Source organism: Perca fluviatilis, chromosome 9 (genome assembly GCF_010015445.1).
Source record: "Perca fluviatilis chromosome 9, GENO_Pfluv_1.0, whole genome shotgun sequence".
Classification (NCBI taxonomy): Eukaryota; Metazoa; Chordata; class Actinopteri; order Perciformes; family Percidae; genus Perca; species Perca fluviatilis.
This window is the reverse complement of record NC_053120.1, coordinates 2133326-2151586: the sequence shown is the minus strand read 5'-3', so window position 1 is coordinate 2151586 and position 18261 is coordinate 2133326. Positions and strand designations below refer to the sequence as shown.

The 18261-nt window shown below is 38.5% G+C and overlaps 1 protein-coding gene across 1 annotated transcript in view; it reads left to right on the top strand.

The window, feature by feature from the left end:
• The window catches only part of LOC120565577 (G2/M phase-specific E3 ubiquitin-protein ligase-like), a 28534-nt gene extending 11508 nt beyond the window's left edge, over nucleotides 1-17026 (top strand). The window contains exons 3-5 of the mRNA XM_039811468.1: nucleotides 15296-15413; nucleotides 16299-16495; nucleotides 16628-17026. Coding sequence (XP_039667402.1) covers nucleotides 15296-15413; nucleotides 16299-16495; nucleotides 16628-16881 — 569 coding nt within the window. The 3' untranslated portion in view covers nucleotides 16882-17026. The remainder of the gene's footprint in view (nucleotides 1-15295; nucleotides 15414-16298; nucleotides 16496-16627) is intronic.
• The last annotated feature ends 1235 nt before the right edge of the window (nucleotides 17027-18261 follow it).

The window sequence follows — 18261 nt, the reverse complement described above, 5'->3', positions numbered from 1 at the left end:
AACAGGTTTATAACACTGACAAGCACTGTAAGATACGAATTACAGTATGGATGTATGAAGACAGATTCATATTCCTTCATATATAATATACAGGCATCATGATGCTTTTAGATCTAAAATGCAAAGAAACATCATGGAACCGCACACGCACACACACACACGCACACACACACACACACATATACAACGTAAGGAAAGATCAGCAGCAAGTATGTTGCATATTATATCCATATATATATCGTGGTATTGTGTATACATATATATATATATATATATATATATATATATATATATATATATATATATATAATATACACACAACATATATATATATATATATATATATATACACACAACATAATACAGACGATAAGGGAACAGCTGCACCCTGTCAGGATCAAAGGTTACCTTCTAATATTCAGAACTTATTATATATTACTATAATAATCATTGGGTATTTATTTTATATTATAATAATAATAATCATTGGGTATTTATGTCTTATTTCCCATCATTTCTGTTTGTTGTTTCTGTAATCTCTCTCTCTGTCTTTTGTGTTCTAGTTTAAATGTTTTCTCTGCATGAATGTGTCCCATCCCTTGTTTTAAAGCCAGTGTATACCATGCTGTATTAAAGCCAGTGTATACCAGACTGTATTAAAGCCAATGATTAAATGATCATATCTGAGAGTGACTTCTTCTCCCTCTGAGAAGAGCTCTACAGCAGGGGGGGCAAATTTGGGACACACTGCCAGAAAATACTGTTGCTCTCTCCTAGAGGATTCACAGATGTACCAACCTGAGTGATTTAACATTAGAGATGAAAACACCAGTGAGTAGTTTTGGTCTACTGAAGGAACAGTCTGGTTGTGTAGTTCTAGGTCAGCAAAAGAGCGTGTTTTGGTATTCCACTTCCTCCAACGTGGGGGCTGTTCATCAGTGGAGTCAGTGATAGTGCACGGCAACACAGCGGTCTCTCCCACTGAGCCGTAGATTCTCTCATACTGTACCAATTGTATTTGTCATTAAGATATCATTGATATCACTTGCTGTTATGACAACATTATGACAGTGTAAAGAATACATTCTTTGACCTCAAGTAAAGTGGTATTAATATAAACAGAAAAATGGCATACACACAGATAAACTAACTGAAAAAAGAAACCCTTTTCAGTTCTATGAGCTCAATTGTTCTTTGATGACAAGAGTTCAGAGATGTTCAACATTGGGGCCCATATGAGTTTGGTTTCCGTTTGTCCTTCCACCATGAAGAATGAATCAAGGGAAATCCATCTACGTTCAGAGTCTCGACCCTGTAGCTCGCCCCACCCAGCCCACTGAACTGGGAATCTCTAAACCCTGGAAGTCTCTGGGATGTGAAGAGTCGATGTGATTCAATGTCCCTCTGTGGACTGGGCCTCCCCTGCGTAGCCTTTTCACCTCCTCCACTTGTAGATAAGGCCAAATAATTTCTCTCAATTACCATTCAGTAATAAAATCAATTGCTTAAGCTACAATGAAAATAAAATGAGGTGATATTTCAGTTAACCCCTATTGAAATATCTAAACCTCTATTCAGTTTGTACAACCGTTCTTAAATTTCTTCTCTTAGGTATCAAACGTATATAAATCCCTTTCATGTACCAAAAGCACATTTATATTAATAGGCAACCTTTATACAAACAATGCATTTCTAATTCAAGTTGTATGGAACCTTAGTAACATTAACACTATCCTAAATATAATTGCATAAATTGCATGTAAACATCTCTGAAATTGTATTATTTTCCCATAACTTAAGCTACAGTGTTGTAATCTAGAGGCATTAAGACTTGCGTGCTTATTTATCCCTCCCTGCACAGGTAACAGTAGAAAGAATGCACTAAAAATTAGCCTCTTTAAGTTAGCTACTTCACCATAAACTTCAGTTAAACAGTTAAACTCACAATTTGTACTAACATTCATTCAACAAAAAACCCACAGCTAGCAATAGTGTTGAAAAGCAACATTACTTTCCATAACCAATAGATATAATCATTAGCCTTTTCACAGGCAATATGCAGTAGCTAGTCTGCTAGCCTTTTGTGGCTAATTACCCTATTAGCATATGAATACAGCACCTTACCTAACCCGTTAGCTTAATGCTATTAGCACCGATTAGCATGGATGCTAGCAAACTCTAGTGTTAAGGAGTGACTCACCATTTTACTACCTATAACTCCGTGACGATAGTTGATTCAGGCACAGCTCTCTTTCGCTCTATTTACAACAAGGTATAGCCAGTATTAGATAGTATTTAGTATGTAGAATTGATTTATTTCACTAACTGCCGTTCTTTTTTATCTTACTGAGTGAATAATGGCAGCCACTTTACTTGAGGTCAAAGAATGTATTCTTTACACTGTCATAATGTGGTAATAACAGCAAGTTTTATCAATGATATCTTAATGACAAATACAATTGTTACCACCTTACTTGAGGTCAAAATATGTATTGGTTACACTGTCATAATGTTGTCATGACAGCAGGTCTTATCTATGATATCTAAATGATAAATACAATTGGTACCACTTTACTTGAGGTCAAAATATGTATTAGTTACACTGTCATAATGTTGTCATGACAGCAAGTACTATCAATGATATCTTAATGACAAATACAATTGGTACCACTACTTGAGGTGTGTGAAATTTCCTGTCAGACATCTATCTGAAAAGTGCTAGAATTGGTGTCTAATCTTGCACATCTAATTATAATAATCATTAGGTCAACATGTCATGAATACAAAAAGAGGTGCATTTCTGTTTATGTCAAGTTGTCATGACAAAGACATCCTCTGGTAATGTCATCCTGGTTAATGTCAAGTTGTCATTACAAAGACATCCCAAACCAATTTAATGTCAAGTTGTCATGACCAAGACAACTTCTAGTAATATCACTTTGATTAATTTCAAGTTGTCATAATCAAGACAAGCCAAACAATGTCAACTTGTCATGTCAAAAACCGAATGACACTTAATGACAGAAGTCAAAAATGTTCATGACTTGTTTATAATGTTTATGACACATTCATGACAGTGTCATGTCATAGTTATGACAGTGTCATGTCATGGTTATGTCGGTACTGTCAAGTAAAGTGTTACCGAAATCTCTTATGTTCTGAATGAGTGGTTAGCAGTTCTGACAGCAGTGTGTTAGCATCTAAACAAAGTGCTGTAGATCCACAGTGTGGTGCACGTTGTGGTTAAAGTGATGTGTAACTGGTTTCAAACAATGAGGAAACTGCACAAGTCTAAAACCAGAGAGGCTACTAATTATTCAGAGAGAAGAGGAACCAACCAGAGATAGGAGAGAGAGGGGGGGTTGTATTTGTGTATCTTTGTGTGTGTGTGTTTGTCTGTGTGTGTGTGTGCGTGTGTGTGTGTATAGGCCTGTGGTGTCTGTGTGTTTGTGTGTGTGTGTGTGTCTGTTTCTGTGTGTGTGTGTGTGTGTGTGTGTGTGTGTGTGTGTGTGTGTGTGTGTGTGTGTGTGTAGGCCTGTGTGTGTTTGTGTGTGTGTCTTTGCCTGTGTGTCTGTGTGTGTGTGTTGTGTGTTTCTGTGTGTGTGTCTAGTGTGTCTGTTTGTGTGTTTATGTATGTGTGTATGTATGTGTGTGTGTGTATGCATGTGTGCATGTGTGTGCATGTGTGTGTTTCCATTAATTTTAATTGAATTAATTTGACCTACATTACTTTCTGAAAAACAATAAGAACGCAGTTTTACTAGTCTTAAACAAGACACCTGCTCAGGCTTTCAGCTGAAATTACAATCAGCAGTGGTTGATTGGCACCAAACTGAAATATATTAGAGCGTAAGAGCAGGAATGCAGGTTTTGATTGATGACCTCCAGGTCAAGAGGTCACGACCTGTCAAAAGGCAAGGCAAGGCAAAGCAGCTTTATTTGTATAGCACATTTCAGCAACAGGGCAATTCAAAGTGCTTTACATAAAACATTAAAGAGCAGTTAGAAAACAATTTTAAACAATTTTAAAACATTAATAAACAAATTAAAACAAGAATAAAATTGATAGTGCAGTATAAGAATAAAAGTTACAGTGCAGTATAAGAAATTAAAGTTAATAAAATAGATTATTTAAGGAAAAGCAACATCAAAAGATAGGTCTTTAGCTTAGATTTAAAAGAACTGAGAGTTGCAGCGGACCTGCAGGTTTCTGGGAGTTTGTTCCAGATATGTGGAGCATAAAAACTGAACGCTGCTTCCCCCTGTTTAGTTCTGACTCTGGGGACAACAAGTAGACCTGTCCCAGACGACCTGAGAGGTCTGGGTGGGTCATAGTGTAGTAGCAGATCAGAAATGTATTTTGGCCCTAAACCGTTTAGTGATTTATAAACCAGTAAAAGTATTTTGAAATCAATTCTTTGAGGCACTGGAAGCCAGTGTAAAGACTTCAGTACTGGAGTGATGTGATCCACTTTCCTGGTTTTAGTGAGGACTCGAGCAGCAGCGTTCTGAATCAGCTGCAGCTGTCTGATTGATTTTTTAGGGAGACCTGTAAAGACACCGTTACAGTAGTCAAGTCTACTGAAGATAAAAGCATGGACAAGTTTTTCCAGATCCTGCTGAGACATAAGTCCTTTAACCCTTGATATATTTTTAAGGTGATAATAGGCTGATTTTTTAATTATGTTAATGTGGCTTTTGAAATTTAGGTCTGAGTCCATGACTACACCAAGATTTCTTGCTTTGTCTGTTATTTTTAACATTGTCGTTTGAAGCTGAGCGCTGACTTTCAATCGTTCCTCTTTTGCTCCAGAAACAACCACCTCCATTTTTTCTTCATTTAATTTCAGAAAGTTCTGGCACATCCAATCATTAATCTGTTCAATGCACATATTTAATTGTTGTATTGGGCTATAGTTCCCTGGCAATAAGGTTATGTAAATTTGTGTGTCATCCACATAACTATGGTGACTTATCTTGTTGTTTTCCATAATCTGATTCAGTGGAAGCATGTAGATGTTGAACAGAAGAGGCCCCAGAACAGAGCCTTGGGGAACTCCGCACGTCATGTTTGTATGCTCAGATGTATAATTACCTACAGACACAAAGTAGTCCCTATTCTTTAAATAAGATTCAAACCACTTTAGTACTGAGCCAGAAAGACCAACCCAGTTTTCCAATCGGTCAAGCAATATGTCATGGTCTACTGTATCAAATGCAGCACTGAGATCAAGTAATACTAAGACTGTAATTTTGCCACTATCTGTGTTTAAGTGGATGTCATTAAAGACTTTAACAAGAGCCGTCTCAGTGCTGTGGTGTTGTCGAAAACCTGACTGGAAGGCATCAAAACTGTTGTTTAGCGATAAGAAAAGGTTGAGATGTTGAAAAACCACTTTTTCTACGATTTTACTTAAAAATGGAAGGTTTGATATTGGCCTATAGTTGCTCATTAGTGTCGTGTCTAGATTGTCCTTTTTTAGGAGTGGCTTGATGACTGCAGTTTTCAGGGCCTGTGGGAAGATGCCTGAGAGCAGAGATGTGTTTACAATCTGCAGAAGATCTGCAGCCAAACAATTTGAAACATTTTTGAAAACACCCGTTGGTGGAATATCAAGGCAACAGGAGGAGGTTTTCAGATGTTGTATAATGTCCTCCAGGTTTTTAAGGTTGATCGTATGAAATTGTGTCATGTTGGAATTTGTTTTGCGTGAACACTGTGACAACACATGTACTGTACTTGATATGGAAGCACTGACTGTTTGTCTAATTTTCAGAATTTTGTCTGTGAAGAAGGAGGCAAAGTCATTGCAAGCCTTGGTAGACAACAGTTCAGATGCTATTGGTACTGGAGGGTTTGTTAATCTATCAACAGTAGCAAACAAAGCATGTGAATTATTATTGTTTCTGGCAATAATGTCTGAGAAAAAGGACCGCCTTGCATTCCTTAGTTCCATATTATAAATGCGAAGTCTCTCTTTATAAGTGTTATAATGGACCTGGAGATTAGATTTTCACCAACTGCGTTCAGCTTTTCTCTCTTTTTTCTGTTCTCACAACTATAAAATTTCTCCATGGAGATCTTTTCTTACCAGAGACAGCTTTGACCTTAGTGGGAGCAATAGCATCAATAACATTCGTAATTTTACAGTTGAAATTATCTACAAGCTCAGTGACTGAGACCCCAGTGAGGGTGGGTGTAGAGGAGAAAAGCTGAATGAATGATTCACTGGTGTTTTCAGTGATATACCGTTTTCTGATTAACTTAGTTTGAACACTTTTGGGCACAGAGATAGTGCCGTTAAAAAAAACACAGGAATGATCAGAGAGAGCAACATCAGTCACCACAACCTTGGGAATGTTCAGACCATTTTTTGGGACAAAGTGTGGCTGACGAGGAATGGATGCTAAATTTGCAAAGTTTGCAGTTACGTGCTTATTCGCCATTCTTTTTCTATTACCTATCACAAAATAAATTGTGGAAGAACCTAATACGCAGGGCCCAGGCTTGTCTTGGAAAAGTCATGAGTGCTACTAGGCATGCAGCCTGGACCCGGCCCATATCAGTTAATGCTTACTGCATTTTGCACACAAGTATCCTTATCAGTCTGGGGAGAAGGAGTTAGCTGCCGTCCTTGAGGGGCCAGAGGTGCCTGGCGTTTTACGATGGGAAAAGGAAGGGGGGCATAGTTGGTTCCAGCATTTACCAGCTGCTTCATCTGGTCAGTGAACTCCAACATGGGGATGGGGGAAAGAGGGGAGAGCGACGTATCATTAAAGAGGTCCTCAAAGCTGTCGTGGTTTGTCAAATGGGTTTGAGGAGTGTTGGACGGGTGAGAAGGGGTGTTGAGATTTCTCATCTCCGGTCTTTGGTCTCCCATGGTCAGATCTTTGCTCAGGTGGGGGCTGTGGTGGCTCCTACCGCCACTTTGTTGTGTCTTCCTCTTGTTTTGGTTCATCTTGTCTCGTGTCCTTGCCACGGGAGCAGATGTGTGGCGCAAGTAAAGTAAAGTAGGCTAGAGGTGAACAGCTTTACTCCTGGCTTGTTAAGGAATAGTCCATCTGCTTTAAAAAGATGTCTGCAGAAAATGTTAAAATTGTCAATGAACTGCAGAGAATGGTTGTTGGTACATGCAGTTGAAAGCCATCTGTTCAGTTCCAACAGTATGCTGAATCTCTCAGCTCCTCCTCTTTTTTTTTTTTTTTTTTTTTTTGGTTTTTTTTGACTGGCGGTATAGGGGCCACTGATCCATTCCTTTGAGTTAGGGAGTTGACTGCATTCAGCGAAGATTCATAAAGTCCGATTCAGCTCAGACTTTCCAACATCATTTACCTTATTTGATTTTTTTTGTGTTTTTTATTCTTTGGGCCAAGTCAGACACCATGTCTTATTTGGGAAAAAAGAGTTTTTTTTGTTTTTTTTGTTTTTTTTTTTTTCACAGCAGAGACACCTTTTTTTTTTTTTTTTTTCAATCAGAGTTTTGGGGCCAGTCGTTAGCTTTCCCTGTAGCCTTTTACTTTTAGAAATTGCTCTCAGTCCTTACCCTGCTGTGTGTCGATGAGACGTAATCCAGGTCATGTCCAGGGTCCTGCCGCAGAGGAGCAAATCTGTTCTTCACCGCAAACTCAGTTGTTGGGGAGGCATTTTGTTGCTGATTTTCCCTTTTGCAGTTGTCCACGGCTGTGTCCTACTAAGTATAAGGGTTTGAAGAGGCACTCTGCCTGGATGATAATGCAGGCCAGCCGGTCGTATCAGCAAATCTCAGGGCGCTGCCCTGCCCGTTAGTCGTCCCTCCCTTTTCCCAGGAAAATGATGTTACTCTTAGGCTTTGCACCAAAAGAGTTCCAGGGAGGACTGCCACTTGTTGATTTATTATCCGCTCCACAGCCCTCCTGTTTCTTTGTGGTCTTGCTGGTGCTAGTTAGCCATGTGTTAGCATGCTTTTGTCCATTGTTTTGGGTCACTGGTAAAGTGGTGTCATTTACACATGATCCGTTCACTTCCATATTTACTTCTAACCGGTAAATTTTGGTTTCCAAAACCCTCAATCTTCTGAAGGAGTTTGTAGTAGTCCTCTATGGAGAAGGGTGGCATCTTGCTGCTAATTAGCTTTAGCTCCAGTCACTTTAGGACAGGCTTGAGCTATTGGTAGGCCACGCTCATGCAGAAAAATGTTCAAATATGACAATAGCCTACTATGTCTACAAAAAATGCATAGTCCAGTGATTTATAAGTATCCAAGAGCCGCTGCTCATAGTTTCTCTCAGAGGAAAAGCAAGATTATCAGCAGAAATATGCAAGCAGAAGCAGGCGCAAGCAGTAGAGCGTCTGCACTGTAAGAAGCAGGAAGTAAGCCATGACTGGCACGGAGCCAGATTGTGTAGGTTTATTAAATTGCCTAGACTCATTTTCATTCTTGGGGAAAATTACTGGAATAGTTGGGTCTTTGTAAATGATAGAGTGTGATCTAGACCTACTCTATCTGTAAAGTGTCTTGAGATAACTTTTGATATGATTTGACCTATTATGAGTTGATTTGCTGTATCAGTTTCTCTATATCTCTCTCTCTTGAATTGCAGTCAGTTTGAATCCTGCATCATGGAAGATAACTACAGTTGTTGACATTGTCCTTTAGGGTTATGATTATGGGCTGTAGCGTGTCGGTTTGAATCCTGTATGATGGAAGATATCTAGTGGTTGACGTTGTATTTCAAGGTTGTGATTATAGGATATACAGTACAGGCCAAAAGTTTGGACACACCTTGTCATTCAATGTGTTTCTTTATTTTCATGACTATTTACATTGTAGATTCTCACTGAAGGCATCAAAACTATGAATGAACACATATGGAATTATGTACTTAACAAAAAAGTGTGAAATAACTGAAAACATGTCTTATATTTTAGATTCCTCAAAGTAGCCACCCTTTGCTTTTTTTGATAACTCTGCAAACCCTTGGTGTTCTCTCAATGAGCTTCATGAGGTAGTCACCTGAAATGGTTTTACCTTCACAGGTGTGCTTTGTCAGGGTTAATTAGTGGAAGTTTTCCCTTATTAATAAAAAAGCAAAGGGTGGCTACTTTGAAGAATCTAAAATATAAGTTTTCAGTTATTTCACACTTTTTTGTTAAGTACATAATTCCATATGTGTTCATTCATAGTTTTGATGCCTTCAGTGAGAATCTACAAAGTTAAATAGTCATGAAAATAAAAAGGAAACACATTGAATGAGAAGGTGTGTCCAAACTTTTGGCCTGATGTGGTAGTTTGAAGACTCGGAAAACAAAAGCAGGAGGAGGACGAAGAGAGGGAAACGAGAGTGGGAGAAAGGACGATGAACCGACAACAGACAAAGAAAGAACAGAGACTAAATCCACAAGGTAACAAGGGTAGTAAAGAGAGACAGGTGACATGATGAACAGGTGGAACACATCAGGGTGGGGCAGCCAATCACAGAGGAGGGAAAACACAAGACAGGAAGTAGAATATCACATGTCACGAGAGAAACAGACTCTACAAAGTAAAACAGGAAACTGAAGCATGAAAACATACACAGGAATGGAATGGGGTCAAACACACACGGATAGAACAAGGACAACACAACAGAGAACAGGGAATGAAATAAATCCAATAAAAGAGGAAAAACTACAACTGAGAACTACAACTGAGAACTACAAGGTGACAGTGTGCAGCGATGAAGAGTTTCCTTGCTGTTGGAGAAACAACAACGTGTTTAAAATCAGACATTCAGTGAAACTTCAGTTCAGTCTTCGGTTTGCAGAAAGAACGTTTGGTATGAATTATAGGAAAGACGTCTTCATTTAAAGCCAAATAAAGATGAATTGATAACTTATTTATTATATGAATCTTTATTATACATCACACCAGTAGCGGAGCCAGAAAAGAGACTCTGGCTGTGATTTAGAAAAACTGGCTGTGCCACATTTATCGTCAGATTAATGTTCACCTCTACATATATATTTCAATAGGCCTTCATATTAACTCTCACTTTTTAGTTTTTCAGGGTCAAAATTTAAAATTAAAACTTTTTGTTGGTTGATGTCTTTTTTTCGACAGTTTTTGTCACTTTTCCCAATTTGACCCAAGGACAACAGGAACTATTGCAAGTCAACAACAGTAGCCCAAGCTCAGAACAACATTTCATATTAAGACTATGAAAAATAATTCTGCATCTATATTTGGATGGCACTGGCACACCCGTTGCTACGCCAACGCTTCACACATATTCTTGCCTGTAAAAAACTTCCATTTTCTTTCATATCTGATGTTCAGCTTTTCACCGACTAAAAGACTCTCAGGTTACATTCACATAATTGAAGTATTTGAGTATTTTTGGAAAGTATGATAGATATCATAGATCAGAGACTTCAGCGGTAGCAGCTGGTTGGCAGCATGGATGTCGGCCTGTTATAAGACCTGATACAACATTAATGTCCTAGTTTGGTATTGATGAACAAAGCAGGTAAAGAAAGAAAAAGGAGAAGAAGAAAACGCACAGAAGAAGCCAGAAGGTTAAGGAGCCAAAGAGCTGGATGACAGAGAAATGGACAGACAGGAAGTAAAGACTAAACGGAGTCTCTTCCTGTCTGGGCTCTGGCAGTGTTTAAACACTGCTTCGTCTAGAAAGGAATGTCCCAGCTACTCATTTGGTTCTGACTCCTTTGAAAACATATCAATAATAAAATGACATTACACAAACCATGGGTAGCTGCGTCACATCCAAACATTTCAGTAGCCTACTGTTGTATATTGTTTGTGTCCAAACAGCCTGAAACTGGCCCGGGTCACATGACTGTGTCAGAGCACTGGTTCTCAAACTGGTTTCCAGGATGGTCCCCTTTTTTTTTTTTTTTTTTAACCCCCACCCCCCCCCCAATAATTAATAAAAAAAAGCTATGTATAAAGCAGAACATTACGAACCATAGCTGCATAAAAATTTAATAAAATAATAAAAAATATTTAAATGATAAACAAGGATGACAAAAAGTTAGAGAAAGAAATTAGAAAGAAGGAAGTAAGGAAGGCAACAATAGGTCGACAAAATAACGAGAAGTAGAAGAAAAGAGCAGAACCCCTAGGTTCCGCTGCAGTCCTCCTTAGAGTACCCCTAAGGGGAGACATACCCCTCAGTCCCCCCGAGTACCCCTAGGGCCTTCAAAATAAAAGCACCAACAACCATAATAATGGGTGTTTGGTGTTTTTTGCCCCCAAAGTTGCAATGGAGGCAAAAAAACACCATTGAACGTAATAATGCTCTGTTTCAGCACCATGGACAGCCCCCCTCTGTTTTAGTAATAATTCTCCGTTTCAGCACCATGGACAGCCTCCCTTCTGTTTTAGTAATAATTCTCCGTTTCAGCACCATAGACAGCCCCCTCTGTTTTAGTAATAATTCTCCGTTTCAGCACCATGGACAGCCTCCCTTCCGTTTTAGTAATAATTCTCCGTTTCAGCACCATGGACAGCCTCCCTTCTGTTTTAGTAATAATTCTCCGTTTCAGCACCATGGACAGCCCCCTCTGTTTTAGTAATAATGCTCAGTTTCAGTACCATGGACAGCCTCCTCTGTTTTAGTAATAATCTGTTTCAGCACCATGGACAGCCCCCTCTGTTTTAGTAATAATTCTCTGTTTCAGCACCATGGACAGGCAGTGAAGAGCGAGGACTAGGGGTGACCACCGTCATGTTAGATCCATCTATCATCATTTTAGTGATTTGAACAATAAATTAAAGCTGAGAGTCTTGGAATATTATTCTTTAATGAGAACACCATGACACATGTTCAGTAGCAACACAGTAACAATAAAGTTCAGTTGAATTATAAACTACTAAAAAGTAGGCAGAGAGCTTCACAAATCAAATGAAAACATTTAAATTACATCTGACGAAATACTGTACATGAAATTAGAGCATCCAGTTTACAGCCCAGATTTCTGAAAGCAGAACAGTAGATACATATAGGTACATATCTCCATGCAGTAATGATCTTTAAACTGGTCTTTGTTCAGAAGAGCCTAAACAAGCTGGAACTTAGTTTTGGGTTAAATCCTTTCAAATGCAGACAGGAGATACTGGATGATAGGAAGTCTCCTTTTGGTGAAAAAGGTGCAATCAGGTGGTCTGTCCTGACTTCTTCCTGGTCACTATAGGGAACATTTTGGAGTAGAAGGCTCTCTCTGGGTCGAAGCACTAAAAGAGAAAAAGAGAGGAAATAAATGGAACAAGTACATACTAAATTATTTTTTCACACCCATTTGTTTCATAAATAGAACATTAATTGTATTATTTATTTGTTACATGAAACAATATTTCCTTTTTCAGATGCTCAGAGCTATTTGTCAAAAGTTCAATTACAAAGTCAATGTTGGGAATTCATAGGTGCACATATTCAATTATTGGCAAATAATCAAAGATGTTTTATCAATATTAATAAAGTTATGGAATATCAGGGACCAATAATCAAACTGTGAGCAGTCTCATTAGGTGGTGTTCCTTTAAAATCCAGATCTTAACTTGGTTAATCTATCTGGTGTTCTTTAAAGGAACTAAAGGAAGGGATATGAGCACTGAGCTGTGTTCAACCAGCAGTTATTACAAAAGGAGTACACAAATAATCACAGCCAACTGCTATTAAAATATAGTAGAATTTATTAATTTCAAAATTATCAATAATCCTTCAATCAATTAAAACCAATATACCTTTTTATACTACAACAAAACAAAGGAAACAAACCAGCATGTGATGAGACTCTCTCTGGGTGTGTGTGAGTGTGTGAGGGAGTGTGTGTGTGAGTGAGTGAGTGAGTGAGTGAGTGAGTGTGTGAGTGAGTGAGTGAGTGAGTGTGTGAGTGTGTGTGTGAGTGAGTGAGTGTGTGTGAACCCGCATTGTGTGTGTGAGTGAGTTTGTGAGTAGTGAGTGTGTGAGTGTGTGTGTGAGTGAGTGAGAGTGTGTGAGTGTGTGTGGCAATGGAGCAAGGCAGAATGTGATGTGTGTGGAAGGAGTGGGTGAATGGAGGAGTGAGGAAGAAGTGTGAGGGAGTAGACCAGCTGAGGAATGGACACTGAGGGGTGTGGAGAGTGTGAAGGAGGAGGGCAATTGTGTGGAGTGGAGTGTGTGATGTGTGTGTGGGAGTGAGTGAGTGTGTGGAGTGAGTGAGTGAGTGAGATTGTGTGGAGTGAGTGTGTGGGAGTGTGTGAGGGAGTGTGTGTGTGTGAGGAGAGCGGGATATGAGGAGTGGAATAGGAGTAGTGGGAGTAATTCAGCCGAGCCTGGCTTAGGACACAAGCCATCATATCTTAGATATGTTGACCACTATACTCATACACACACCATTATAATCATTTTACATGTATGTATGAGAGGGTATAGCTGTATGTGGGAGCGAATAATGGTGTGGGTGGAGGGACCAGAGCACATGGAATAGAGATAGCGAGCCCACAGCTGGAGGGAACAAATGGAAGGACAGGAGTGCCTGCATAAGGACCGTAGATGGACCAGACGCAGCAGTCAAGAAGGGCACTGACCTGGTGAGAAGGATGGAGAGAGTGCACGAGAGTGAGAGAAAATGACGAATAGTGAATAATGGAAGGACATGAGATGAGAGAGACATAGAGATGAAGGCAGCTGTGAGAGAGCATAGTGAGAGAGCAAGCAGCATGCAGGAGAGAGCAGGCGCAGGAGTGAATGAGAGGCAGTGAGAGATGCACAGTGGCAGTGAAATGGATAACCAAGAGAGGATGCAGCAAAGAATGGAGAGATGAAGGGTGAGGAGAGACTGAATAGAAGGAAGAGAGAGACAGTAGATGAGTAGTGAAGAAAGCCGGATTGAAGGATGGAGTTTAATGAAAAGAGGAAAGGAAAACTCAGCTCCTGATAGGTTGGTAAGAGGAAGTGGTTTTGACGTCACCCGCACTGTCATTATAATATCTCTGGCTGGAGGGGAGGGTAATGGAGAGAGAGGATAAATGTGAGTATAGTGGACATATAGGAAATAATATTTTTAGGAATGAACAGTGAAGCTGAGGAAAGATGGACAAATAAATAAGTCCAACAGAGCCTGTTTGGGAGATGCAGAGATTATTCAGGGGAACTGCAAATCCAGTCAACCTGGTTCCAGGCTAGCACTGCTACTTAGCCAGTCTACCGGAACACGGAGGACCTCGCTTACCAGATCTATATTGCCGCTTCGGTGGATCGTCGTCGAACAAGGAAGAGGAAGTGGATGGTAATGGACAAGGCCATGACATTACAGGACCCCTTTATTAACGTCATTCCCATCTGCAGTGTTCTCAAATTCATGTTAGCATGGTTGTGGCGTTAGCGCTGTTAACCAGTTGCTACCCACATAACACGGGCTAGCCATTTCCATTGAAAACTTTGGTAATATTCCACTAGCTAGCTAGTGCTAGTTAATACGATCAAGCAAGCTTGAGCAAGTTGTTTGAAATAATTCCAGAAATCAGGTTTTAAATCAAATCTGGTTACATGAGAGAGACGACATTACTGTCTGTAAAGCCCCTTGATTAACCACAGTATTTTACCGTACAACGTACATTTGACTTTGGAGAGGAAAGAAGGAGCAGCCAGAGCAGCAGTTATGAAGCATACTGGTAATTGTAGTACTCCATTGGCGCGCCCTGCTATTAAATTTCAAACACACTGTAATTTGCTATCAGTGCGCAGCTTATTGCAACGCAGTTCTGCATTTATTGGATTTCACCTATCTTGGGTAAAGAGAGAGTAGGCGTAGGCGTTTCGCTACAGCAAAGATAGGTTAAATGTAAGAATGCTCGGTCTGCAATCATCTGACTGGGTGAGGATATTTAGCCTGTGTGTGTCTTTTTGAGTAGCATGAAAAGCGCTTATATAAATAAAATGTAGTACACATATTACATATTAAAGAGTGCAATATACATGTTTACATATGCTTATTACAGGAATAATAATCTAAATACTGCTAAGCAAGGCTCTCTAAGTGCTTATTAAGCATTTTAGAATGTCACCTTTGTGTGGTGAAGCCACACATTTGTTTTTATATTTCTGCAATCTGTGTGGATTTGTTTCTTGCTTTCATATGAATGTTTAAACCAGGCTCTTGGCTCGGGGTGCTAAACATACTACTGTGATTAAAGGAGTTAAATAAAAGATGTCATCTGGCATAACATGCATCACCTAATTTCATCATCACATACAGGCCTGGCCTCCAGGAAAGAACAGTTTGTTTAATATATCTAATCTTGTGTTGTTCATACTATACAATGATTTATTACAGATTTTCTGGCCAATGCTGGGTGTCTAAGGCCTTTGAAACGCATAGAAGACAAAGATCTCTTGGTGGAGGATATCATCATGTTTCAGCTGGTTCATCGAGTTAGTGGAGCACTTCAAAGGTTTGTGTAACTCCATTTTTTAAAAACAAAAATTTAACCCTTCTAAGGTGTTCATATTTTTTGTTCCACAGCCAATGTTGGACCCACCACATTATTAGGCTTTTAAATCAATACAGCCATAAACATGTATATAAAAATACTAAACAGAGGTTTACTTAAGCTCAATTACCAATGATAGATACATAATTTATGGTTCATATTTGCCATTTACTCCAATTATAAAAAAGGTAAAAAAAAAAAAAAATAGAAACAAGATTTTTCATTCATTATCATCCATCATTATCATTATTGGTGCTTATTTCTTAGAACTTAATCAGAACAGGTGAAAGTACTTGAAATGTAAAATTTTTTTAACTTTGTGTGAGAATAGCAGGTACAAAGTTTCAGAGCACCTACAATTATTACACTGTAATAATTACACTTGGGTCCAGTAGACCCGAACACCTCATTTGTATTAGTTATGTGTAGGGGTGTACCGTGTACACTAATTGAAAATAAGTTATTTTTAATGTTCTTCAAAGAAAATGAGCCAAGGCCAATGAGTTTGAGTTAGAAGAAATAATAAATAGCATCATTTTTATTTTAGCAAACATTGAAAAACGGGTCCCACAGAACTGAACCAGCTTACAAGGATTAAGAATAATGAAAGATTTTAACATATTTTTAAAAGTCAATGTACAACCAAACACTCTGAATAAAGGCTTGCATGTATCATATAAAATAACTTAAAGAACATCACGTTTTAGATAGTTGTCAAAGACAAGGCCTTTTTGCATAGTCAACAAACACTGAACTGTCTTATAAGTCATCCCTTTCATGTGCTGTGTGATAATTTATCCAATTTGAAAAATTATATTTGTATCTTCTCATGATACATTTTTACAGGTTCAGGGAGGGGATGAAGACCCTTGGTGTTCTTGATGCAATAAGAATGCACCCAGATGCTTTCAGACCGCTGTTTTGTCACGAGCCATCCCCACTCACAGCGGATGTACTAGAACGGTCAGCAGTGGGCAGGAACAAAAGAAGGCCAGAGGAATGTGTGGTTGCATTTTGGAGGGACTACCTGCTGGATGTTGAGGGTAAGTATTATTGCTAGTTATGGAATAAAAATCTTTTCATATGCCCTTCAGTCTGTCTTTGTCTTTCCCTCCTTTTTAAAAGTTTTCTACCTGCTAGGTTTAATTTTTGTTTTTGGTGTATTTCTTTTTCAGAGCAAGAGGGACCCTTGCAACTTGGGGGTATCCTGGCCTTTACGACGGGAGCAAACGATATTCCACCCCTGGGCTTCTCCCCACTACCTTCAGTGGTTTTTCTCCATGAGCTGCCCCTCAGACAAGGCCGTCATTTACCCCCCGCAAACACATGCATTAACTGCCTGCGGTTGCCAGTCCTGAAAAAATTCGAGGATTTTAAGGAAACTATGGATTTTGCATTAAAAAACACTCAGGGATTTGGTCAGGAATGACTTCCGAGAACTCCTTAATATACATTATTAAAATCTGTTGCCTGTTGAACTTGACTAAATTGAAGAGGCATCGTTGTCAATAACTCACCATTTCCTAATACATTATTAATGTCTTGTTTAAACAATTAAAAATGGAATAATCATCCCCTGCTATTGTCTTGTGTACTGGTAAAAGTTATATTTTAACTCCACTATACATGGTTGAGAGAAGGCAAGGTATGTGTATAGGGTGACTGATTTTATTTTTACTTGGTTTTTAATTCACATGTGTATGTATGTAGGTATACATGTTTATGTGTATATGTATGTATGTATGCATATATATATATGTATATTTGTATATCTGTATGTATGTATGTGTATATATATATATATATGGATATGTGTGTGCGTATGTATGTGTATTTTTTTTTCCTTTTTAATTTTTGATTTATTATTTATTTTATATATATATATTTTTGTATTATTTAATTTTTTGTTTTTTCTGTTATTTTTTTAATTTAATTATTTTTATTATTTATTTATTTATTTTTAAATTTATTTATCTTTTCTCTCCTCTTCTTTAACTTGTTGGGGTAAGGACAGTCGTGCGCTACCTGAAGTCATTTTGGTGTGAATGGTGGTTTATTTCCTTCCTGTTCTGACTTGTATGTTGGTTATGTTCTATTTCGATAACAATCAATAAAATCTATTTATAAAATGGAATAGAATAATCATTTGACTAAAAAGAAAACTTTTCACTGGCCTTTTATTAACCTTTATTAATTGCCTTGACACTAATGAAGTTGCTCACTGATAGAGATCACTAGGCTAAAAAAATAATAGAATGCCATGGTTACCATCATTGGCTAGTGGGTCTACAGTTTCTAGAATTCTGTTCATAACTGTTTATTTGAAAATAAAGTCATTTTCTGGAACAACAACATTGAAGTCTCAAAATGTACTTCATTCATTTCAGCGTTGTCACTCCTAACTAAAATGTTCTGCACTGCTGCGCGCAACTCGGATCGCGAGCCCGTGTAAAATGATAGAAATTAAGGTCCCGTCAGGTCCTGTCGGGTCCCGTCAGGTCCTGTCAAAGATCTTCAGCTCTACACCAAAGCTTCCCTGATTGTCATCCTCTTCAAACTGCTGGTTAATCAATAGCAAGAAAGAGATCGTCCGAGTATGTTTGTTTGTTTGTTTCTTTTGTTTGTAAAGTGTCTTTGAGTTCCATGTAAAGCGCTATATAAAACTTATGTATTATTATTATTATTATAATTATAACCATAAAGCTCAGAAATTAATCTTTCCAAAATGTCATGTCCCAAATTGTCAGTTTCCCTCACAATTCTCTGAACACACCGCAGTGTATCAGTGAAAAAGATAGTAATGTTTTCC